This window comes from Panthera leo, chromosome B2 (genome assembly GCF_018350215.1).
Source record: "Panthera leo isolate Ple1 chromosome B2, P.leo_Ple1_pat1.1, whole genome shotgun sequence".
In the NCBI taxonomy this organism is placed as follows: Eukaryota; Metazoa; Chordata; class Mammalia; order Carnivora; family Felidae; genus Panthera; species Panthera leo.
In genome coordinates this window covers 52,754,579-52,779,878 of record NC_056683.1, presented here as the reverse complement: position 1 = coordinate 52,779,878, position 25,300 = coordinate 52,754,579, and the positions used below count along the sequence as shown (strand labels likewise).

The window sequence follows — 25,300 nt, the reverse complement described above, 5'->3', positions numbered from 1 at the left end:
CCACTTTCACCTACTAGAGATAAGATGAAGTGTGAAAATAATTTAATTTCACTGCAATTAACTTAATTTCACTGCTATCAAACAAACTAAACACGTTTGATTTCTAAAATTTCTGTTCACTGATTTCCTAACCCACAGAAATAGTGTTTCAAGGCTTTTTGTCGATTTCTGTGGAAACTCTGCTATGTTATAGTTTTATTTAAATCTATGATTTGAAAGGAAAGAAGTGTGGACTTTTTTATTTTAAAAAGTCACATCAGACTGGAAACAGGGCTAAAAATAATCCACTCTTCTCATGGTTTTGTGAAAAGAATGTTTCTGCTTTCTTAAAATAAATGAGGATTGTAAGACCAACTGCTAACCAATCTTTGGGGAGCATGTGACAGATGATGTCTGTAAAGCTTGTAGGGTCTCAGGGGAAAGGTGCTATATATAAAGAGAAGAGCTCTTAAAAAATAAGTGCTTATGTGAAGGTACACTGCAGTTCCTAGTTTGACATTCATATTTTCACAAGCTGAAAATAAGGCCTGAGTAAAAAACATTTGTTGGGCTTGTCAGGCTTGAGACAGTAAGCCTCCTCATTTCAGAATGATGTCCTATGGAAGGAGACCGATCGTTTTCCATCACCTCAGTCCCACCCTTGGTGCAATAAAACACTTGAGTGTTCTGGACAGCTTCCACCACTAGGCACAAACCTCTCTGCTCCTTTACAGTTCTCGGCCTTTCTTCCCCCAGGCCCTCCTTCCTGCAGTCGCATGAGTTTCAGTTCTGAATGTTTGTATCCCCCACCCTTACCCCTCACATGCGTCTTGACTCATCATGCCAATGTTTCTGAACACTTTTTTTTCTAATCCCCACCACTTTCTCAAACTGTGAGGCATTACAGTCCCTTCAGCAAAAATTAAAAAAAAAAAATTCAACTCTTTAAAAAATATCTTCTTTCTTTAATCTTCTTTACCCTTCACACACTAGATAGAGGAAAACAGATTTTTTTCCTACGGTTATGTTACCAGGAATGGTAAACTCAGTTCTTGTCTGCAGATAATTCTCAACTCCTAGTTCATGTCACTGTGTCAGGATCTGGTTCCCAATTGCCCTCCATGGATTTCATACCTCCAGTGTGTCATTTCTCTTTTATTATCAGCCACAGAATCCTATCCTATTCACATATATTATCAAATTTGTCCCTTCTTTTGTTTTTAACACTTTTTAATAATGAATATATAATTGCACATATATAATATTTCATATAAAATAAAGTGATTATTTTTAATTTACTCTTTTAAATGTCAGTATGAAGAAGGGAATGGAAAGGTCTAGCAAAGGCATTACATGAAGTGCCCAGCTCGTCGAATAGGACCCCAGAATTACTTTGAAGAACAAATCAAAGATCCTACTACCTTGTATTCTAAAGCTCCAAAAATTTTTCCAGATACCACTTAACTGTGAGTTTCTAGCAACATGAAATAGTTTCAAGTCCCAACTTTTCCTTGTTTTTGTTTAAGATTACAAGGCAATGTAAACCATCTTAAACACAAGAAAGTTCTGAGCACGAATGTAAAATTATGTTTGTGATACTTCAAATCCATGTGCTTATAACTGGCAATAGGGAGTTTACTATACAACTAGAAACTAAGCAAATTTGATCAAATTATAATGGAGTTGAAATTTATAGCTAGAATACAATATGCTTAATTTAAGTCAATTTGAGTTAGAATGTATATGGAATTTAAGTAGACAGAATTCTCTCTTCCCCACATTCCTTAAAATCTGATATAAAAAGGATTTAGTCTGTATACTCGGTAGCGAATTCTGCACATTTTAAATCATCTGTTTCTAAAAAAAGGGTAGAATCCAGTATAATTTAGAGTCACAAAAACTATAATTTAAGAGCACCAGAATCAAATTTAATCACAGATTGAAAATAAAGGCAGATCAAGAGGATATGTGGATGAGAAACAATGCACATAGAATGGCATAGAATGATTTGTCTTCTATGAAATAGTTCATAAAGGATGTTGCAAGAGTCTTTTTCAAAATGAAGGAAAGGTAATTTGGGCACTAGTTCCATCACAGGTGTTTTGGGTTAAGCAGTCAATTACCGTGGGTTTATAGGAGAAAAAAAAAAAAAGCAAACTGGAATTTATGCAAACATCTTAGAGCGATATCAACATTAGACTGATAAACCCTCAAATGAATGTTTTTCAAACTGTGTATTCTGGAGGGAAACTAAATGCTCAAATTTGGAACCACTTATCCTTATAATATCAACATGCCTCTGAAGAGCTGTTTTATGTCAGAGCCTCCTTTAATAACCTTCTTTTTAAAGAAATAAACATTTTGAAAGTCACATTTTCCGAAAAGAATGGCCTGAGATATAACACTAGTAACTTTGGGATAGATCTTTTGTTTGCCAGTCTACCTTCTCAGTGACTGTAAATTTGAAATGGATGGTTGTACCCTTAGGCACATGTGAATACAATCCCCTGACCCCAGTGCTTATACAAAGTCATAAGGGTCAGAGTAGCGGGTCTGAAAGTCTCAAGTCTCCAGCTTCAGTTATGGCAAAATTTAGTAGGTTAGAGTTCCAGCCTCACATATTTCCCTCTCAGACTTTTGTGTGAGAATAATAATCATTTCTTTAGAAGGTATCACCTGAAGCCCGTCTTTACTCACTGTGTAGTTGATGAAACTGAGAAATAATATGCCCATGTATTTGCTGCTCAAATTGTTTCATTTCTCTATACTCACTGGGACATTGTCCTGAATTTATACTTTCTGGGTTCACCTTTTTCTTAGGATGAATTCTTTCTCATGAGGCTGCTCTATGCTCCATGCCTAGTGCATTAAACCTACCAACGTTCTTGTTATGGCTAAGCATGCCTAAATCCCAAGGAGATGAAGGCTGGGCTCAAGCTGGTGTCCTTATCATTCTTTTATTTAATATTCTTTTCACTACCCAAGCCCATTTCCATTTTCACTGTATATCAATCCAATCCTTAACCCTTATATATCTATTGATTTTAGCTAGAAATCAAAAATAAGGATCACCTTTGAAAAATAAAAACACTATGATACACACCTACATAAAATTTTTCTACATCAAATGTTTTAGGGAGGCTTCCTTTTTTTTTTTTTTTTTTGAATTTTTTTTTTAACATTTACTTATTTTTGAGACAGAGAGAGACAGAGCATGAACGGGGGAGGGGCAGAGAGAGAGGGAGACACAGACTCGGAAGCAGGCTCCAGGCTCTGAGCCATCAGCCCAGAGCCGAACGCGGGGCTTGAACTCACGGAGCGCAAGATCGTGACCTGAGCCGAAGTCGGACGCCCAACCGACTGAGCCACCCAGGCGCCCCAGGGAGGCTTCCTTCTTTATATATTTGCAATCTCTAAAACATGCTGGGGCGCCTGGGTGGCTCAGTCGGTTAAGTGTCCGACTCTCAATTTCAGCTCAGGTCATGATCTCATGGTTTCATGAGTTCAGGCTCCGCGTTGGGCTCTGCACTGACAGTGCAGAGCCTGCTTGAGATTCTCTTTCTTCCTCTCTCTCTGCCCCTCCGCCACTCACACTGTCTTGGGTGTCTCTCAAAATAAATAAATAAAACTTAAAAAATATTAAAAAAATAAGACAAGCTGTACTTTTAAAAAGAAAATTCAACATTTTCGAATACATTTTATAAAAGATTCACTATTTTTAATACATGCAATATAGTCTGGGTCCCATTAGCACTTTTAGCGAAAACAACTGCTCGGCCATTCAGAAGGTTTAGTCAACATGATCAATACAGGTATATTGTGTCTGAAGGGGTGATCACATAGTTAATGTTCTATTGGTGTAGCTCAAGACCCAGAGCAACTGAACAAGCATTAACTTATGGAATCTTAATAGTCACCTCGTTGCTGAAGTAAAAAGGAAACCAAAAGGAAACTTAATAATATCAAAAGTTATTTTAAAGGGAGTTCACATTGGTTTGAAGACTACTTTTCTTCACACACAATATCCACCTTTGTCAAGCCAAGAAACCCATATTTGTAACCAACACACATCTTTACAGTTTTCAGAACGTAAATCTTCAGGGCAGTATTATTTCTGCACAGATAAAAATTAAAACTTTGAAAATCTTTAGAATGATAATAAAAGATACTCTCTAGCAAACCAAAGGAAACTTGGAACTTTGTGTTAAGTGCTTATTTAACTATAAAAGGGGCAGTGTGTGTTGTAATGAATGGAAAACAGATTTTACTCTATTCCATTTGTGAACATCTTGTGGCAACCTATTTTAGTATTAGAGAGATCATATATTAAAAATGATTTCTGCAGTCACCAATGTATACAAGTAAAAATTTGGTTCCTGTTAAATTAACACTTCATTAAAAAAATCAAAATAAAAGCTCAACAAATACATTTTATGTTGTACTGCAAGATAGAAAAAAATTTTGAAGAACAGATTGCCAGTTATTCTATTCCATAACAGCTAAGTTTCTCAGTTCTTTCTTTCTTTCTTTTTTTTTTTTTCTTTTGCTGAGCTCTCTGTCACTGGAAACATCTTAAACCAATTTCAAGTGCTACACCTGAATAAACATGTTGTAAAAGTGTTTATGTATTGAAGTGGGTCAGTTCAAGGTATGGTATTTGGCTGGAACTTCTAATTTCTCTTTTTACAGCAAAAGGGCTGCCAGAAGGAGGAAGTCTGAGCTGAATTAATACATTTGTTACAGTGGAAGTCGAATGGAAACTGCTCTGACCACAAATCAAACTGCCTCTTTCATTTATGCCAGTGATAGAGTTTTTCTAAGAAATATAGACTCTGGCATAGAGCCACTGTAAGTTTGCATTTAAAAAGAGGAACCTATATGCTTATTTGTTTAAGGTTTGCTGCTTTGATTATTTGTAAATTCTTTGGTAGGACTGAGCCTAGTGGCGTTTGTGAGGCAGATAGCCATTTTCATAACTGTGGGAACTGAGTTTTCCTGAGACGTTGTAGAACAATTGATGAGGATACGGATGCAGCTTGGATTAGCACGCACTCTTCTTTTTTCCCTCCTTTTAACCAATACCTCCACATTTAAAGGACCTCTGTGTCCCTCTCAACAGCTGCACAGCCTCACATGACACAGTCTCATTTTCTGACGGTAGAAGGTCTCTGCACAATACAAGTATACACAAAAGTGTTTATGCTGCCAAAATAAATTTTGTTAAGAGCAAGAGTTTATTTGCTAAAATGCCATTGATGCCGTTTCAAGGACTTGTTTTCCTTCCCTTTCTTCTAAGGTGGGTCAGGTCTTATAATGGACTGAGGTTACTCCACAGTCTTTACTGAATAAATATTTTAAGAAAACATGCTCATCTCTCAGGGGGCGAGGCAGAGTCAATCATGCACATATTTCAAGCCACATTATATATATTACTCTTAAAAGATTGGTAACTTCTGTATCTAGAGTAGAAACTTTGCATGAGTTTTTAGCAATTCTCAACTAAATTTACAATCTAAGGTTAAATAGTTATTCCTCCTTGGGTGATTTTCATAGAACTAGATATCAGACTAGAACTGGAAGATTATATATATATATATATATATATATATATATATACATATACATATATATACACATATATATACACACACACATATGTATGTATCTGAAAATTATATATATATATTTCTTTATAATCATATATAAATTACATATATTTATATAAATATATATAATTTCAGTGATTTTTTTAAATTAGAAGAGCAGAACAAAAGTGAATTGTCAAAAGGGGAAAATAGTTAACACCTAACTCCTAGAGTATCTGTAGAATCAAATTAATTATCATATGGAAAACACTTAGAAAAATGCCTGGCACATATATTGTCAATGTTCCAAATACATTTGGCAGTACTGTAAGTATTAGTATTACTACCCAATGGGAGAGGTTCTTTATCAACATCTACTTCTAGTCTCTAAGACACCTTGACTTCTAATGCATTCCTGTACAGGCTCTGGTTGCAATCATTCTCTGATACACAACCACACTGACAGCCTCAGAAGGGTCTGGGATGCAGGCTGATTTAGAGACAAAGGTGAGTCTCCAAACTCACCTGGAGTCTTGTCTCCTTTCTGAGAATCTCCAGGCTCCGTTAACAACTTGTGAAATCCTTTCAGGAAACATCCAGGTGTGTCAAAACTCAGAAAGGGAAGGACTCTGACATTTCCATGATTACTTCAAAATACTTCTGAGGTTGAGAAAGAGCTGGAATTTAAAGCAAACCTCCATCCCCAGCAGGGACTTGCAGAATGACCTGTGAAGAGCTTTTAGTGGAGCTATAGCTTTGTCAAGTTTGCTGGGCACAGGCCAGAGGTGAAGGGGGAAGGCTATCAGCACTAATTAACACTTGAAAGGCGTGCAAAAGCTGGAGAAAGTAGAAACACCCAGCCAGCCATTCGGCTTTTATCACTTAGAGGAAAATTATAGGGCATTTAATGCAGAAGAGCCCGTAGCTAATATTTTTGAAATTGTTACTTAATGTGGACATTTCCAGGCTGATGGTAGTCAAGCCTTTCCATATAAAATATTGCTGACTTCCAGGTCTGAGAAGGATCAGCTAGTGAAGGCAGCCTGAGGGTGTTCTGTGGTGAAGAATGAAGCAAAATGGAAAACCAAGCATGGATAATTGTCTGTAACAGCAAACGCTCAATGTTTATAAAAATCTGTGGCCTGCAAAGAAAACATTCTGATCATGTTTGAAAAAGTAATGTTACTTTTTCAAAGTACCCTCAGAATTCATTCACGGCAGGTAAACTTTAGCTCTTTTCATAAACCAAGTGCTTGTGCGTTCCATTCTAGGACGAAGTATCAATGTAAAATCCGCTGGTCTCGTGGGAAGACATGGGCCTCAGTCAAAACAACCGTTCATGGTGGCCTTCTTCAAGGCAAGTGAGGTACTTCTTCGATCTGTGAGAGCGGCGAACAAACGGAAAAATCAAAACCGCAATAAATCCAACTCTCATCAGGACTCCTCCAGAATGTCCAGTGTTGGAGGTAAGATAAAACCAGAGCAGCAGTTGTGTGCAGAGAGTTATGGGGTTATATGTTGCAAATCAAGTAGCCACGATAAATTTACCCTTTGGATATACCTTTGTTTGGTCTATTAAATCATGCAGCAATGTTTCGAACATCCTCAGAATGTTTCATCACTGAATCACTCAGTTGTGCATTTCAAAGTACGACTCGCCTTTGTATGTTGAAAGATTCAGTTCAAATTAAAATCAAGCTGGCAGTAATAAAATTATGAAATGGCTACGTCAACAGAGTCTAGCCAAAACTGAACTGCACAACTTGCTGAGTTGACATCTCCCAGAACCTCTCAAATATGGATGGGTAACCAGGTAGATTCAACAGAAAAATACTTCTTTAGTGCTTGAAGCGATACATGTGAATCATGCAGTTTACATTTTTTTTTCTGACAATAAAAGCAGGACAGATTAAATGGAAATTAAGATAATATTTCCATTTCCACTAATTACTTGGACGCTATTGTCTAGATAATCTGCTTTAAGTATGTGTATGTACGTACACACATACGTATAACATTTAATAACAAAATATTACAGATGCACAATTATCCCAATGTACTTGCAAGTTAATCTATTAATTGATAGAAAAGGAAGATAAAAGTACAGTAGCTTGGAATGAATGGTTAACTGCCAAAATCTGAAGTTATTGAATCATATTATTTACACTAGTAAGTACCTTGTTTAGTCCAGGCTGCATACAGATTTTCGTAAGCCTTTCTTAGATGGAAATGATGGCTATTTTATTCCAAGAAATTTTCTTTATCTATAAAAAATAAATCTGTTTGAAGGGGAAAATTTACCCTAGAACATCCCAACTGAGTACAATATGTTTGTTCATTTGAAAAGTATGTGTTCTATGTAATGGCCACCATATGGAGTGTACTTGCCAGGCACAATGGATGAGCTGGTGAACAAAACAGACAAGATCCCTGCATATGGTATTCAAACAAATTAGATGCTTTACTCTTCCAAAAAGACATTCAGACAATATTTGCCATTATTCCTGAAATCTTCATTTTTTTCCCTCAATCACTTGAAACTGACAAATCATACTGCATTTTTTTGTTACTCACATGTATATGTGTGTTAAGAAATGATTATAAATAAAACCAAAATAATACGTTTTATTAAGTTTCTTACACCTGGGACGCTCCACAAACATACGAAGCTGGAGTTCACTGGAAGCTTCCTAAGAAGTCTATTTGATGTATCCAGCAACAGAAATGGGGATAGATTTCTTTATGAAATTACATTTTACTAAACTACATACTACATATAGAGCAATGTTTTAAAATAATTTTCCAACAAATAAGTTTAGCCATATTTTTCACTTGAAAGTAAAACATGATATTTGTGCCTTGTTACAAAGCTATTTTATAAAGATCTTCACAAGATATTTAGTTTGGCAAAAATTATAATTGCTTCATATGAAAGATGGAGAAAAATAACTTTCTAAGACCTTTTCTTCCCTGTAAATACTAGCCTGTCAAAGTTGTATATTTTTCTTTTCATGTAGAATGGTTCTGAAATTGGTTGAAATGTTTTTAATTTGATGTAGCAGACTGCATTAAGAAAAAGTTTTGTTAGCCATGGATAGAATAGTGAATAATTTTTCAGGAAGTCACAAAGGGAAAAGTGCAAGTTGCATACTTATTATTGGAGCTTGTAACGACTGTGGCAGAGGCGTTCCAGAGACTGAAATCATCAAAGTTCTTTTCCCTGTTGGTGAACTCTATTTATCTTCTCTTTCTGACCACAAGTAACAAATGTACTTCTATAACTAGAGATGAATAAAACACATGGAGCAGAAATCATGTAACTTTTCACCAGTTTCCTAACACTGTTTAGAGTACAAAATTATTCTAATACAGAGCAATATTTTCTTTTTAAAAAGTTTGTCATTGGCAGCCATTTCTGTGAAATATGTGGTAGATGTTTTGGAGCATGTTCATATTTTGATAATAAGAAAGAAAGTAGCTGGTTTGTGTCTAGGAGACGTAACCTTTCAATAGGTAGTAATCAAGCAGACGGGAAGAAGTCTCATAGGATTTGGCCTAACAGACAGGGGTTTAAGGAAAGGGAATGCTAATATAAACACAAAATTTGATACTTAGGAGACTTGAAATGCCAGTGAAATTTTAAAATTATTCAAATATAAATAATAAATGCTGTAATAGCACTAAGCCTTTACAATAAATTACTGTTTGAAGACTACATGGCTAAGAAAGAAGCCAATGGGGGAAGAGAGTTGTATTAGATGTTTACCTGATTGCATTTTGTTCTTCTCCAAAGCATATTGCCAAATGTCAAAAGTCTCAGTTAATGCAGGAGAATTAAAACCCAGGTCATTCTCACTTTCTCTACCCAATTTCTTTTCTATTTCAAAGATTCTTGCCTTCCAACTTCTTAGTAACCCTTTGTTCTGTAGGCTCGCTCTATGGAAGAGCCTAGAACATTGTCTAGCACGAAATAGGAATTGTTAAGTAAATTAATGTGTCCATTGTATGGAAAAACTAAATTCCTCTTTCAGGGGAGTATACACAGTGCCACAGTGCCCAGATTTTCTGTAGAACCTGTCCCTCTTTGTTTCTGTTCAGATTTTTGGCAAGGAGTTTGAGCAGACACATTGCGGGAGATATTGCCTCCCCATGAGGCAGCACAATGGATGTTTATTTGAATTTTACATGTGGAGGAAGGAACTGGAAGTAATAGCTATTTTATTAGTTAGGTTAAAAATGCTGTATGTACTAGGTTGATAAGATTGTAAAGAGTCTGCTGAGAACAAGATGCTGTTCTAAGGACTATATCAGTGCTGAAAAGAATAGAGTATTAAGAATTTGGAAGAACTGTAAGACAAATGGCAAGTCCTGGTTCACTGCAGATCTTGAAAAGTCTGCTTATTGTGTGCTGGATACTCAGTGTAGTTGAAGGTGAATCTAGTCATTAGTGGCTCTGCCTAAGATCTTGGTGATTTCTTAGGCCAACTAGTTCAAAGAGTCATTGGAATGGAAACATTTTGTATGTATTTTCAACTCTGATAGTCACTATCTTTTGCCTAATACATACAATATAAAGTCATGCCTCTTGGACAGACTGATGTTAATCAAAGCCAGAAAGAACAATTAATTACAATTATTTCCCCAAAAGGTTTTATATCATGTAATTAACACATATTTTCATTACATAAAAATAAGCAAATAATAAGCAAAACTAAAATTCTCTCTCGATCCCCTAAGTACTTTTGAAATAGGTTACTCTGATACACATATCAACATGGTATTTGTACTTCTTTGTACATGTATTTGCAAATCTTTTCCTCATTATATACATCTCTTGTGGAGAATATATTTTTATTATGTGTTTTTAATTACATAAATGATATATCTTATGTAGTTTTCAGGACTATTTTAGAGCAGTTTTAGGTTCACAACAAAATTGAGAGGAAGGTACAAAGATTTCCCACATACCGCTGTTCCAGACATGCTTAGCCTCCCCCATTATCAACGTTACTCATTAGAATGGTGCCTTTCTTACCAAGGATGAATCACAAGGAAGAATCTATAATTTTTCAAAGTTCATACTTTATATCAGGGTTAACTCCTGGTGTTGTACCTTCTGTGGGTTTGGACAAATATATAACGACATGTATCCATCATTATGATATCATACAGAGTACTTTGTTGTCCTCAAAATCCCCTTTCTTTTGGCTATTCATCTCTCTCTCCCCTTAGAAACCACCGGTCTCCTTCTTGTCCTCAAAGTTTTGGCTTTTCCAGAATGTCATAGAGTTAGTTTTATGGATTTTTTAAAAAACAATATGTCTCAGCCATCTTTCAAATAGAGTGACCTCATTCTTTTTAACTGTTGCAATATAGTCAACAGTGTGTGTATCAGGGTTGATTTAGTCATGCCACTCTTAAACAGCATTTTGGTTGTTTCCAAATTGGGGCTCTCAAGATCACGGTTGCAGTGGAAACCCTACAAGGCTGCACCTGTGAGAATGTTTCTAATTCACTTGATTTATTTAATAATTAACACTAAAAACTGTTATTTGTGCCCTGAATCATGCAAAATTTTGGAAATCCCTCCTAAAGAAACAATTATTTTTGTGCATATATTATCTATCTGTACATTTATTTATCTGTTATCCATTTAGGATTTTGTCATTTAATCCTGAGTCCACCATTTACTATTTGCAAAATCTTGGACAAGATGTCACCTCTCCCTATCTCTGTTTCTTCATCTGTAAAGTGAGAATGTTAATAGTATTTGCCCCCTCAGATGAGAATTAAATTAATTCAATGAACTAATTAATTAAATGAATTAAATGAATTAATATTAATAAAAAACTGAGAACATTGGTACATGGCTTATTTGGTATAAGCCATTATCACTGTTAATTCTTAATGAGTCATATGGTTTGGTGTTTCAGAACTGGTGCATAAAGAGTTCAGACTCTTACATCAGAGAAAACTAGAAGCTCTCTCCCTAAAAAGTACCAATATTCCTGCTTATTGGAGTTTCTTGGCCTTTGGGACTTCAGAAGCAAGAAGGATTTTATGGTTTTTTTTTTAATGTTTATTTGTTTTTGAGACAGAGAGAGACAGAGCGTGAACAGGGGAGGGGCAGAGAGAGAGGGAGACACAGAATCTGAAACAGGCTCCAGGCTCTGAGCTGTCAGCACAGAGCCCGACGCGGGGCTCGAACTCACAGACCGTGAGATCATGACCTGAGCCGAAGTCGGACGCTTAACCGACCAAGCCACCTAGGCGCCCCACAAGAAGGATTTTAGAGGCCTTCACTAATTTGGCCAGTCTATCTGAGCAATTAATTATATAAAATAAACTCATCAATAGACATTAATGGATTGTGTCTGTTGCCAATTCTCTGTCTAGAAAGAATCCATAGAGAGAATACATTTGGGCATGATTTATTGTAAAATAAATGTATTCAATATTAAATAAGCACCCATTGGGGCACTTGGGTGGCTCAGTCTGACTTGGGCTCAGGTCATGATCTCATGGTCCGTGAGTTCGTGAGTTTGAGCCCCACTTTGGGTTCTCTGCTGTCAGCACAGAGCCTGTCTTGGATCCTCTGTCCCCCTCTCCCTGCCTCTCCTCTACTCACACTCTCTCTCTCAAAAATAAATAAACATTAAAATTTTTTTAAGTAAATAAGCACCCATTGTGCAATAAGCACAGTATTAACTATATGCTGATAAAAGATGGATAACTAAGGAATTTGCTTCTTAAAAACCACTCCCACAGACAATAGGAAAGACATGAGAGTTAGTAATTATTAGGAGGTCAATTCTATTAGAGTAGATATAAGGTAGTGTAATAGTAGGAAGGAGAGAGCACCTAAGCAATACCAAGTATGGCTCAAAAGACTTCATGAGGGATTTATATGAGAAATAATAGACATTTTCCAGAAATGGAAAGGGAGGTGAAGCCATTTCAGATGGATGTGCAGTTACAGAGCCATGAATCCATGTTAAATACCTGGGCATGCAAGTTGCTTTGTGTGAGAGGTGTGAGAAAAACTAGAAAAGTATGCAGGAACCAAATTATAAAGAGTAGGGTATGTGATAGTTAGGAACTATGGTGTCTTCATCTGGAAATTGGAAAAAGGAGTACCATAATCAGATATGCATTTTAAAAAGTTAAACTTGGCATCAGAGTGAAGGATGGGATGCCAAGGGAGGAAATCGAAAGCCCAGATAATGACTAGGAGGCTAGTCCAACACTCCAAGTAGCAAAGATTATAGATTGGAGAAAGGGGAAGTGGAAACCAAAACATGTGGGATGGGGCCAGCAGCGGGTGGTGAGACAGGGTTTGGGAGATGAGAGTGTCAAGAATAAGTGGAAGGTATAGGAAAATGATATGGATATGAGCCCAGATTGTTAGATGAAGCTTAGGACTTGACAGTGACACAGAAAATAAAGTAAAAGAAAAAAAATAGAGCTTCCTGTGGGAGCATCAGTACTTTAAATATAAGCAAGGACAAAAAGCAATTCCGTAAAAGAGACAGAAGACTATGGTGAGAGATGGAGGAGGAAAGCAGGGATGAACTGTTATCCTAGGTCAAAGTTACTGGAAGAGGACGTTGAGGAAGTGTGAGGTAACCAAGAGAGCACGGGGTTTCCAAAAGGTTATCTAGACTAGAAATGGGTCAGTCAATGGGCTTTGTGGACTAATGTAGTGTAGGACATGAAGAAGAAAGAAAGAAAATCAAGAAACTTACTAAACGTTCTCACTTGGGCCACTAGGTGACAGTGATCTTGTTAACCAAAGGAGTGATCTGAAGGGTAGCATCTTAAGAATGTAAGGTCAGAAGTAAAAATAGTGAGTAGGAGGCATTTAGGAAGCTTTTATTTAGAGATGCCTGGTGGGGAGATGGAAACTCAGGTTTGTGGACAGTTTTTACATCAGTAAGTTCAAAGTTGAAGATATTAGTTGGATCACCCACATAGATGCCTTGCTAACCAGAATTCAACAAACACAGCAGATAGTTATTATTTTGTTGTAATCTGTTCTGTGTCAGACATTTGTACGTAGAAGAACACAGTTACTGCTACACAAATCAATAACAGTAGTTCCTAGCGGATTGTGCATAAATTCAAGAGAGAGATTCATTGGCTATAGAAGATGGTGATTTAAGATAGGATGGCGGTAGCATTTTGAAAATCCCTTATCTTTGAAAGGGATTGTTATGTGTTTGGAGTTTATCATGAATTTCTGTACCCCCCAGTGCCATATCAAGATTTACATTATCAGTCTATTTTAGTATTATTCCTGCTTCTTTACCTCTTCGACCTTCATTCACTTGTCATTTCCATTTTCTATAAATTAGTGAAAACCCTGCTGCTTAGGTGCTGATTTTCTTTTTTCTGTTGGGCCCTGAGCATGAGAATGCTAACACCTCTTTTACCTTGAAGCATAGTTTCTCATCATATTTGACTTATTTAAGCTTTTGACATGCTTGAGTGTTAAATTGTGTTTTGGGTATTTTTTTTCTTTTCTTTTATAGATATGTCTATATTTCACCCACTGAAGAAGCTCATACTAGATTTGAAAGAAAGAAAGAAAGAAAGAAAGAAAGAAAGAAAGAAAGAAAGAAAACCCATATTGGTATATGGAGTTGTCTGGATTTAATTTTTCTGGTCTACTTCATAGCTAAACTAACCCATGTCTATTTACTTGAATGTTTGTTTTTCAGAGACTAGTAGACAGACCATTGAAGTCCTATGTAGAGTTCAGGATTATTGATTTTTGCTACTTTTAACCTCCATATTTTTTTTCACAATTTTTTTCTAAGACAAAATAACTCCTTAAAAGAAAAGATTAAACTTGCACTGTTTGCAGAAACTGATCATAAAGAAATTTGCATAAAGTATTTAGCAATATTTGCAATATTGGCACTGGTTTCTCAATATTATTACCGTTATGAGACAAAACAAAGAAATGATGCATTTGTAACACCTCCATTGTGGTTGAGGAATGTTAGCATACTTTTCTAGTGTGGTTGTGGCAACAGAACATTTTAATAATTTCTGGCAGAATTCTTCATTTTTCAGCAGGTTACTCTACAGTGGCATTATGTCCCTTTCATTATAATTTTCAAAGAGCTGTCAATCAATAATTTTTAAAGATATAAATTTAATTTCCTTGCCCTTCCTCCTTTAGTTTATTCTGCCAACCATTTATAGTAAACCTAATTGTAGGCTTTGCTGGTTTTGGTACCACATTCACCTCACTCATCCATTAATTTTTATTTCTGACAGAATAAACATATGGTCCTAATGCTTTATGAAATCAGACTCTTGGAACCAGATTCTGTTATAAATTTCATTGCTCGTTACCTTTATGTGATGTCACATTATATACATCACTTAGCCTTCATGAAAAGTTGCGTAGATAGAACAGATCTATTTGACTTTTAAATTTTACTTTCTCTTTTTATAAACATGAAATTCATGTAACCATATATGTAGTTTATGGCTTTTCATATATACTTGTATGTGTTATTGGCTACAATGTCTTTATTCATATTTGATGGTTTTAATTAAGACAAGGATGAATGAATAATATTCCTGTTATTGTCTAATGCAGGGGTTGGCGAAGTAAGGACTCATGGCCTCTTTTTGTATGACCCAATTTCTAAGAATAGGTTTTACATTTTTAAATGTTTGAAAAAGACTCAAAAGAAGGATAAAATTTTGTTTCCTGTAGAAATCATATGAAGTTCAAATTTTAGCCTCCAAAAGTAAAGTTTTATTGGAATATAGCCATATCTATCCATTTACATTAGTATATGGCTGCTTTCATGCTGTAGTGGCAAGGTTCACTCATTGTAATGGTAGACCCCATAGACTAAAATATTTACTATCTTTTTAAAGAAAAGGTTTTCTGACCCCTGGTCTACTGCATTGCTGACTTTTATTTTCTTCTGAATTTCAAAAATGTATAGAATCAAAATAACACCAGAATCAATTATTTCTTTCCCCTAAAAATTACACAGGCAACTATTCCATTTCATGTTCTTGTATTTACTGTTACAGCATGCTTGTCCAATTTTGTCCTGGGCAAAATTTATTCCCTGTGCAATTCTTATTCTGCCCCAAGAAGAATTTGCCCAAAGAATAAGAGTGCTGTATTCTGTATGGCCCAAAGAATATTCTTTGCCAAAAGAATAAGAGTGCTGTATTTCAAATACATTCTCTTTTCTCCATTTTCTGTCATTGTCTACATATTTAATTTGTTTTAATAAAGCTAATTGTACAGCAAGGATAACTCTGATCTAGAAGTAAAAAAGCCTGAGTTCAATATTTAATCATTATTTTGTTTTCTAGGCAGAGATTTTTAAAAATTCTTTTTTAATTTTTTAAAGTATATTTATTTATTTTGAGAGAGACAGAGACAAGTGTGAACAGGGGAGGGACAAAGAAAGAGAGAGAGAGAGAGAGAGACAGAGAGAGAGAGAGAGAGAGACAGAGAGAATCCCAAGCAGCCACCATGCTGCCAGTGCAGAGCCAGATGCAGGGCTCAAACTCACCAAACTGTGAGATCATGACCTGAGCCAAAACCAAGAGTAGGATTCTTAACAGCCTGAGCCACCCAGGCGCCCCTCTAGGCAGAAATTAAATAAATAACTACATGAAGTAACTGTGAAAAGTGGATGGCAAGACCTGCTAAGATAGACTCCATGGATCTTTGAAATGTCTACATTTTCATTAGAGGTTGAGAATAATTAAACTGGAGGGTGACATCTTAAGACAGACTACTCTGTGTAGTAAACAACTATACTGATTTAACAGAGATGACTGTCAGAGTGAATGTAGCAATTGTTCCTAAAAGAAAGAATTAGCTGTCTTCTTTGAAAATAAGTTATTTTGCTGGCTCCCTTACCCTACATTTTTTCCTCTTTCATATGTCATATTGTAAATAATAAAAAAATGGGTTGGTTTTTTGAATGTTATATGTATAAAGTGTGAGTAAGCTCTAAGGAAGGCAACATAGAGTTTCTATAAAGTTCTGTGTTTCTTTGACGTTTTGCTTTAGTCTGGATACAATATGGAGGCTCTCTATTTAACCTTAATTCTTTTTTAAAAAGTTCTTAATTCTTTTAAGTAATTATAAAAGATTGTGAGTTTTGCGAATTATATTCTAAAATATATAAAGGAAATAATATATTTCCTTTTCTTCAAGTTATTTGTGGAACACATTGAGGAATTCATTTATATATTCCTCAAATATTTATTGAGTACCTACTATATGTCAGAAACTATTTCTGAAATGTGGGATGTATCAGTGAACCAAACAGAACCAAACAAGATTTTGGCCCTCTGGAACTTATACTCTAGTGGGAGGAAACCGACAAGAAACAATGTACATAATAAATGAATAAAAGGTATAGCATATTAAAAGATGGTAAGTGAAATGGAAAAAAAAAAAATAAGAACAAAGTGAGGGATATCAGGAATATCATGGTGGGAGTTGTGATCTTAAATAGGGTAGTTAGTGAAGGCTTCACGGACAAGATGATGCTTAAGTGAAAAGTTGAGGAATGCCTATAGCTTCCTCAACTTTTGGATATATATAACTTTTGGATATATCCAAATCCAAGGGGTAGGCATTTCAGAGAGAGGGAAGAGTGAGTATAAAGGCCCCTAAGATGGGTGGAAGCTGACCTGGGTAGAAAACAGCAAGGAGGTATAATGGCCAGAATGGAGTAAAGGAGAAGAAGTTTAATAGGAAATGAGTGAGAGAGATGATGGGGTCAAATCATACAGGACCTTGTAAACCACTGTAAAGATATTTCACTTAGTGATATGGGGAGACCAGAGTGGGACTTTTTGCTGGGGAGTGTTAGAATTTGATTTACTTGTTAGAAGGTCTACTTGACTGCTTTGTTGTCGAAGAGCAAGAACAGAAGCAAAGGGAATTAGGAATGGGAATATTGCAGTAATTCAGGCGAAAGCTGACGTGGCTTGAACCAGGACTAGTCATGGAGGTGGTAAGAGTAGGTGGATTTTGGACCATTTCGAAGGTAGCATGTGTAGGGTTTCTTGGCAGGCCGGATGTAAGAGCAAGAGGAAAAAGCAGAGTATATTTTGACACTTTCTCTCTTTTTTGGGGGGAAGCTGCCATCAGTCAAAAATGGAGGGGTTTACAGATTGGACAGGTTTTGGGAGAACATCAAAAGCTCAACTTTGAGTATTCTGAATTTAGTGAATTAAAATCAACTCAGTAAGATCCCAGTTAGTACCTTCCCAGTGTCTACCTCATGGAAGATGTTAAAAAAACATTGTATGAGTGTTTAATGTATACAAATATAAGAAGTACCGCTACAGTGTGAAATAATAAATGAGCATTCATTGAGCAGCTAGTACTCAATGAATAGCAGGCATCAGACCGTGCACCATAAAGCAGGGAGTCTAACTAAATTCTTGTTAGAACCTCAGAAGGTAAATGGTATCTTCTACATTTTACAGAAGAAGAAACTCATGACAAGCGATTTGCCTAAAGTTCACATAATTAATTAGGTGGCTCTGGCTTCAAACTCCTAGTTTACGATTCAAACTCCTAGTTTACAACTTTAAGTACAGCTTCTTTTTAATTTTATCAGTGATCTCACAAAAGAAACATTATGATACCTGATAAGCTGCCTTGTCTTTAAAATCTGATTTTTACCTTCAGATTATAATACAAGTGAACAAAAACAAGCCTGTAAGAAGCATGAACTCTATGTGAGTTTCCGGGATCTGGGATGGCAGGTAAGAATGGTCAGTTAACTAGGGTGCTTCTTTCCCATTTTATTATAAATCCAGAGTTATTCATAATCTTTGTTAGTAATATTTCCAATATATTAACCAATTATATTTGATATGACTATTCAGTATATAAGTTACCCACATCATTTTTATTTCTCCCTTATCCTTTTGCCATTGAAACATCATTATTAGGGTTTACAGTAAAAAAACAACTACGCTGAAGAAGAAACATAATCCTATGATACTTAGAAAGTGGAAAAACAGGGACGCCTGGGTGGTTTGGTCGGTTAAGCGTCCGACTTCAGCTCAGGTCATGATCTCACGGTCCGTGAGTTCGAGCCCGGTATCAGGCTCTGTGCTGACAGCTCAGAGCCTGGAGCCTGTTTCAGATTCTGTGTCTCCCTCTCTCTCTGCCCCTCCCCTGTTCATGCTCTGTCTCTCTCTGTCTCAAAAAAAATAAATAAACGTTAAAAAAAATTAAAAAAAAAGAAAGTGGAAAAACAGGTGCTGTTGTTTACATATCCCAAAGTTTTAATTTTATACCAATTTTTCAGATTTACTTGAGTAACAGCATTTGCCCCCTTATGGTCTCAAACTCAAGAGCTAGGAAACAGAATCCTTGTCTATAATGTTATTAATAAGTAGATCTACAGAAAAAAAAACATTTTTCTTGAACTTAAAAAATCTTATGGCTGTCTTTTACTAATGCTTCACAAAGAGGGTGAGGAAGAGAATTTAACCAAAATAGTTTTTTTTTTTAATTTTTATAATTTTTTTTTAAATTTATTTTTGAGAGAAAGACAGAGTACTAGTGGGGAAGGGGCAGAGAGAGAGAGGGAGACACAGAATTCAAAGCAGGCTTCAGGCTCTGAGCTGTCAGCACAGAGCCCAACGGGGCTCAAACCCACAAACCATGGCTTTGACCTAAGCCAAAGTTGGATGCTTAACTGACTGAGACACCGAGGTGCCCCAACCAAAATAGTTTTTAATGGCTTTATGTATTGATAGTTTAAATTGAAGTTTTTAGATTATATTATCCGATTATAATGGATTTGCAGAATTTGAGTTATCTCATTGAAAAGTAATAATAAAATGTAAGCATTTAAAAATTTTATGATAAACCTTCAACATGATTCATTCAGTAAGTTTATATTTGGACCAAGTTTTACTTCTTGGGAAAAAAAAAAATCAGGACAACCATTCCACATGCCAATTTTTTGGCTTCCTAAAAAATTTCATGTGCCTTTCTCAAGAATTTGCTCCAAATTATTTCTTCTAAGGAGACTATAAAGTTAACACATGAATGGAAAGAAAAACAGAAAAAGGAACAAATATTAAAGCTTTAGGAGGTTGTCAGACTTCTAAAACCAGGAATGAGTTATTAAGAAGTAATGGGAATTATCTCAATTAAGTTTATTCTTCTTTTCCTTTCTGGTTCACTTGAACTTTCCAAAGTTCATCATTTCCTGTTTAAACAATATTTACAATGCTGTTTAATGATTATGGTTTTATTCATGAATACATGAATTAATACATACTATGAATATCCTACATAGCAACCTCTTGGGAAAAATTACAGAGGGCAATTTCTTGTGAAAATATTTATACTTGTGTTGTAAACTTGAACCTAAAAATAAATTAATGGCTTGAGGGAGGCTGTCATGTTAGAATAATTGTTGGATGAAGAAGAGAAACCTATCTAAACTAAATATGGGTATTCTTCAAGAATTACTTTATTTTTATTTTGGTGATTTCTTTTCTCCTCCTCCTCCTCCTCCTTTGTTTTGTTTTGTTTTGTCTTCTGTTTATGTGTGTGTGTGTGTGTGTGTGTGTGTGTGTGTGTGTATTTTAGGACTGGATTATAGCACCAGAAGGATATGCTGCATTTTATTGTGATGGAGAATGTTCTTTTCCACTCAATGCCCACATGAATGCCACCAACCATGCCATCGTTCAGACTCTGGTATGCTTTGTTTTTGTAGAATTGAAAGTGGTTTATGATGCAAGCATCATATAAAAGTTATTTTAAAGGGAAGCATCCATTTATAGCTATAAATGTATGATTTTTTCTTTTAAAACTCCTTTGGTATTTTTTAGAGCCAAACTAACAATTGTGGATATAGTCAGGACATTTGGGCTTGTTTAAAGAATAATCCTGATTCCAGAATGGGGAAGGATTCAGCTAGGAAAATTGGAGTAACCACATGAAGTAGTCACTCTGCACTGATTTCTTCACTATGCAATATGACTAACCACACAGGTTCCCAAGGGCCATTTCTAACCTAGCAATTCATTAGTAATCATTGCAAAAACATTGAATAATAGCCTTACTGAATTTCATCTGAGCTCTTTTACTCTAATTATTTAAGAATGTTCCACAACATATTTTCATATTATGAAAGTTCTTCGAATAGAATGTAAGTAGAAGACTCGTTTCTATTTCTTGATACTAGGTTTTTTTTTTTTTGTTTGTTTGTTTGTTTTAAATAATCTTTAAGGTGGATTTAATCTTCTTTTCTTCCCTTCCTCACTCAGGAATTTAGCAGTGATTTAATCTCCAATAACCTGGGCTTATTTTTGTGAAAACAATAGTTAAGTGTTGGTTTCATGCTGTCTAAATGATTCTACTATATCTAATGAGCTCGAGAAACCTCTTGAGACTCTGACATACCTGCCTTATGGTGTATGACTTACTGATTTGGCAGTGGGGCAGTCTGGAAGACTAAGTGAAAGGCTTCTAGAAGGTGCAATAGACTGATATAATTACAAATTAATGTTTAGGTTAATACGAACCTTTAAACTGTATGTCATCAGTATAGAAGGAAGAAAACAAAGTATTTGAGATTTAAGATTTAGTGACAGAGTGGTTATTTGGTGGATGGCGGTAGGTGAGCAGTAGCTATAAGAAAAAAAAATCTTTGTGGGTGAGTCTTGTTTGTGGCCAATAAGAAACATAACTGTCAGAATTTGTGAGTTGACTCTTCAGAAGATTGTTTCAGAATTAATTTAAAATTTAAAGCTAATGGAAAGACTATCCCAGTTTTCTTCTGAATAAGAAAGGGTATATCTAAATTGACAGATTAATCCTTGAATGACTTGGTATTTTCTATTCTCTTCACTGACATCATAGGTACTAGAGAATAGTTAGACACCAAAGACACACATCTGTGGCAACTAGAGCATGGATATTGTCAAAAACTTTGGAAATAATTTAGAGTAAAAACAAACAAACAAAACAAAACAAAAAGCCAGAGATAAAACAAATGTATATTTTGAAAGGCTGTCATTTAAAATATTCTTTTTATGCTTGACTAATGAGATTGTCTACTTCTGTGCCATATGCAAAGTATAGAGTAAATTCCTGTGAGAATTTTAAGATTTGTTATGCTTTCATCTTTGCTTTTTATAAATAGAAGCACTTCTTGATACAGGAGATCATTACTGGGGAATGGGCAGGTCTTCAGGTTGTATTCAAACCTCCTCCAGTAAAAAGACTATGTGAACTCTAGCCATCTATCCTTGCCTGTGAGACTTCACCATAACCCAAAAGCCAATTACTTAGAGAGAAATGCTACTGTTTCAAGCCTTGGAAGAGTAGCCATGATCACTGGCTTTTTGTAGGGTCAGAGCAACAGTCACTATTAGCTTATAGAGAAATGACACTTTTTCAGAAAATTCTTTGCTTCTTTATGCTGTCATCTCAATGACTCAGCAGACTTCTGCTTCATGAGATATGCATCTAATATATCAAAGTTTCCCTCAGGCTAAGAATTGCTTAATTATTGAAAAACTCTGTCAAAAACTCTCCCTTTCTCTCATTTTTTCTTTTCATTTTTTTCTCTTATAAATATACAAGCACATACTGTCAGCTTTTAGGGCTGTAGTCTGGAAGGCAGTGTCAAAAAATAAACATTTAAAAAAAATCTGACATGGACTTGGAACAAGACCCTGCTGTGTATCACTGTCCTGGGATATGGGACATAAGTCATTGCAAAACTTGAAGCATACATGGGAAGTTTGATTTTTTTTTTCCTGGCATTGTGCACTCTACGTTTGTTCTGTGTAGGACATGAAACAAGAAGACAGGCATGTTTGTTGTTAAAGGCAAGCATATTTGTGACTAATATGTTTGAGAAACTATTCAAGAACAATCCATTTTTTGAGAATGATTGCTTCGTGAAGCTGCCAAGGCCATTGAAACAAGGGGTTATCAATCATGTATGTGTGGGTTATGGAAGATAAAGCTGATGAGGGACAAAAGCTGCATCTGAAATTTGTAGAAACTATCCAACTTTTAGTTTTGTGAGGTCTTAGGAAATTTCAAGTTCATGTCAGATCACCTCATTTTTCCTGCTGTTTCTATCCACATGCAGGGCTCCTATATCATTTCAGCCAGGACACTGTGCAGCCAAAACTCTAAGAGTCTGTATTTGCTTTTTGTGGATCCCTCAGGACTCATCAGTGGGACTTCCCATAAACCCCTTTGGGGAAAGGGCCAGGGTAGGTGGGTGGGAAAGGGGAAACCATGTTCTGGCTCCTTGCTCAATTATTGCAAATCATCGGCAGACTGCCAGTCTGATGGAAATGAGAGTAAACCCTTTACTTAAGCATTTCACTTTCAGTATACAGCTACCTTTTAGGCTTTTGGGGGAGAGGGATATTCAATTTGTAAAATATCTAGGCTCTTTGCTTCTGATTTAGCTTGGCCTGCTTTTTTGGCGCTTGGCTAGGAGAGAAAGAAAGTCAAAGCCAATCCAGTAAGAAAAAATTCTATAGAGAAGAGTTGAAATCATTGCTTTAAAACAAGTTTTGGATTGTACCTGGAATATATTTTGCTGTGATTTTTATGCTTCCTTTAACTGTGGAAAATTAAGAGTTGGCATAACTTTAGTGATTTATTGCTTAATTGTCCTTTAAAAAATAATTCTTAGATTCAAATCTTTCTGAGATTCAAATCTCGTGGTGTCACTTCACTGATTTGCATTTATAACTTCTGTACTTCTCATAAAGTCTATAGAAGTTGTCATTTTAACCAAAAGCAACTCAGTGCAGGTTGCCATGTTCTTTCCCCCAGGAAAATTTCCACTGAATATTCCATAGAAGGAGTTTTCCTTACTTGGTAGAATATTTTTCAGGCCCCAACACATAATTAGAACTGGTGAGTTGGTTCTAGGTGTTAATGCTTAAAAATACATCCTTCACTACCAGTTTCCAACCCCCACCCCAGCCATTGAGCATAAATAGGAGAAGAGTGATAGGTTAAGGGTGTACCTGACTGTGAGTGACAAAATAGGAATATTATTTGAAAGCTGTGGACAAAATGTCTTATTTCTTAAAAAAAAACAAAACATGTTTTTCTTTCCCAGGTTCATCTGATGTTTCCTGACCATGTGCCAAAGCCTTGTTGTGCTCCAACCAAATTAAATGCCATCTCTGTGCTGTACTTTGATGACAGCTCCAATGTCATTTTGAAAAAATACAGAAATATGGTAGTGCGCTCATGCGGCTGTCATTAATATTAAATAAGAATGGTAATAAGAAAAAGATCTGTGTTAAGGTTTATGACTAAAATAAAAAGTATGCTTTCAGACAAAAAGGGAATTTCATAAAATTAGTCTGACTCTTTTCATCTCTGTTCCTATGTACGATATCATGTATATAGTCACTTTTATTTATTTAATGGTATATATCTCCTTTGTGGATGCCTGATCAATAAAATCTATTTTATAGGTCTATTAAATGTAGATAGCCTAGTTTGACATTCAATGGGATATGCTAAGTCCAATTCAATTCCATTTCAACACTCTTTTTCTAATACAATCTTTATATGATTATCTGAAATCAGACAGGACTCCTTTGTCATCAGTGAGGGAAATTGAACGCATTTAGTTATGTTGTGCCAGTGAAAACTGTGATAGGATATTTATTTAGAAATAAAACTAAAACAAAAAAAAAAGATGAACAACCCAAACAAAAATGCTTGGATAAACACAAGTTTTCTTTTAGAGTTTCTGCTTCATTAGATAAAGTGAAATCTTGAACTGGATTTGAATAAATAAGCAGTAGGCAGAACAGAGAAGACGAAAGATGACACACAATTGTTGTAACTGTTTTCTTTAACCGAATTGGTGTAACTGGAGGAGTATGTTCCTTCCTGGCTTGTGGACTGGAGATTTTGCAAAGCACTCAAAGTTTCAGGAACTCTGTGGAGACAGGCTTGAGCCTATGTCCTTAACTTTCCAAGTTAACACTAAAAAATCGTAGTACAACCTTCTTACCTCAAATAAATCACGTCTGCCTATTATCTAGAACACTTCACATTTTTTTTTCCCAGATTTAAAAACAGTCCAAAATAAAGAAACGTTTACATGCGCTCCGCTTCCCTCCCCACAGACAAGAGTCACTGCATACATAAAACATACCGGAGCAAAGATGCCGACAGAGCCATTTTCTTTAGCTCTCCTTTCAAACTGAGTTTGCTGATTGATGTGATGCAAGGGATTTTATTTAGGTGAAAGCACTGAAACTAAACTGAAGGAAATTACCAAAAACCCCAGAATGGCTTTGACAGAATTGCCATTTCGAAAGAACAGCTGAAATCCATTTTTCATATCTTTGAGAATGAGCTCAATGAAAACCTTATTTTGTAAGGGGATTTTGTAAACCTTCCTCCAAGAGCAAATAATTCCAAATGGGAAGGTTCTGTTGTGTGTATGTGCATGTGTATTCTTCCCTCTGAAATTAATTTATTTTCTTTCTTTGCCTTCTAAGGCTTCTCTTTAACACAAAGTTACTTTGGGAAGGATGACATTTAGATGGATTACTTGCTCTTCCTGGTGGCTCCATGGTTAGGCTTATTTACAGTTCATCTAAAATATTCATAAAGCACCACTTTCTAATCATGTTTTGGACCTTTCAAATCAAACTTATATCAGAAATAGCTTCCAAAATGTTATAAGTTC

The 25,300-nt window shown here is 35.6% G+C and overlaps 1 protein-coding gene across 1 annotated transcript in view; it reads left to right on the top strand.

The window, feature by feature from the left end:
- BMP5 (bone morphogenetic protein 5) overlaps window positions 1-23,932 on the top strand; it is a 112,705-nt gene extending 88,773 nt beyond the window's left edge. Inside the window, exons 4-7 of the mRNA XM_042937329.1 lie at window positions 6,836-7,030; window positions 18,265-18,341; window positions 20,191-20,301; window positions 23,705-23,932. Coding sequence (XP_042793263.1) covers window positions 6,836-7,030; window positions 18,265-18,341; window positions 20,191-20,301; window positions 23,705-23,854 — 533 coding nt within the window. The 3' untranslated portion in view covers window positions 23,855-23,932. The remainder of the gene's footprint in view (window positions 1-6,835; window positions 7,031-18,264; window positions 18,342-20,190; window positions 20,302-23,704) is intronic.
- Window positions 23,933-25,300: the final 1,368 nt, after the last annotated feature.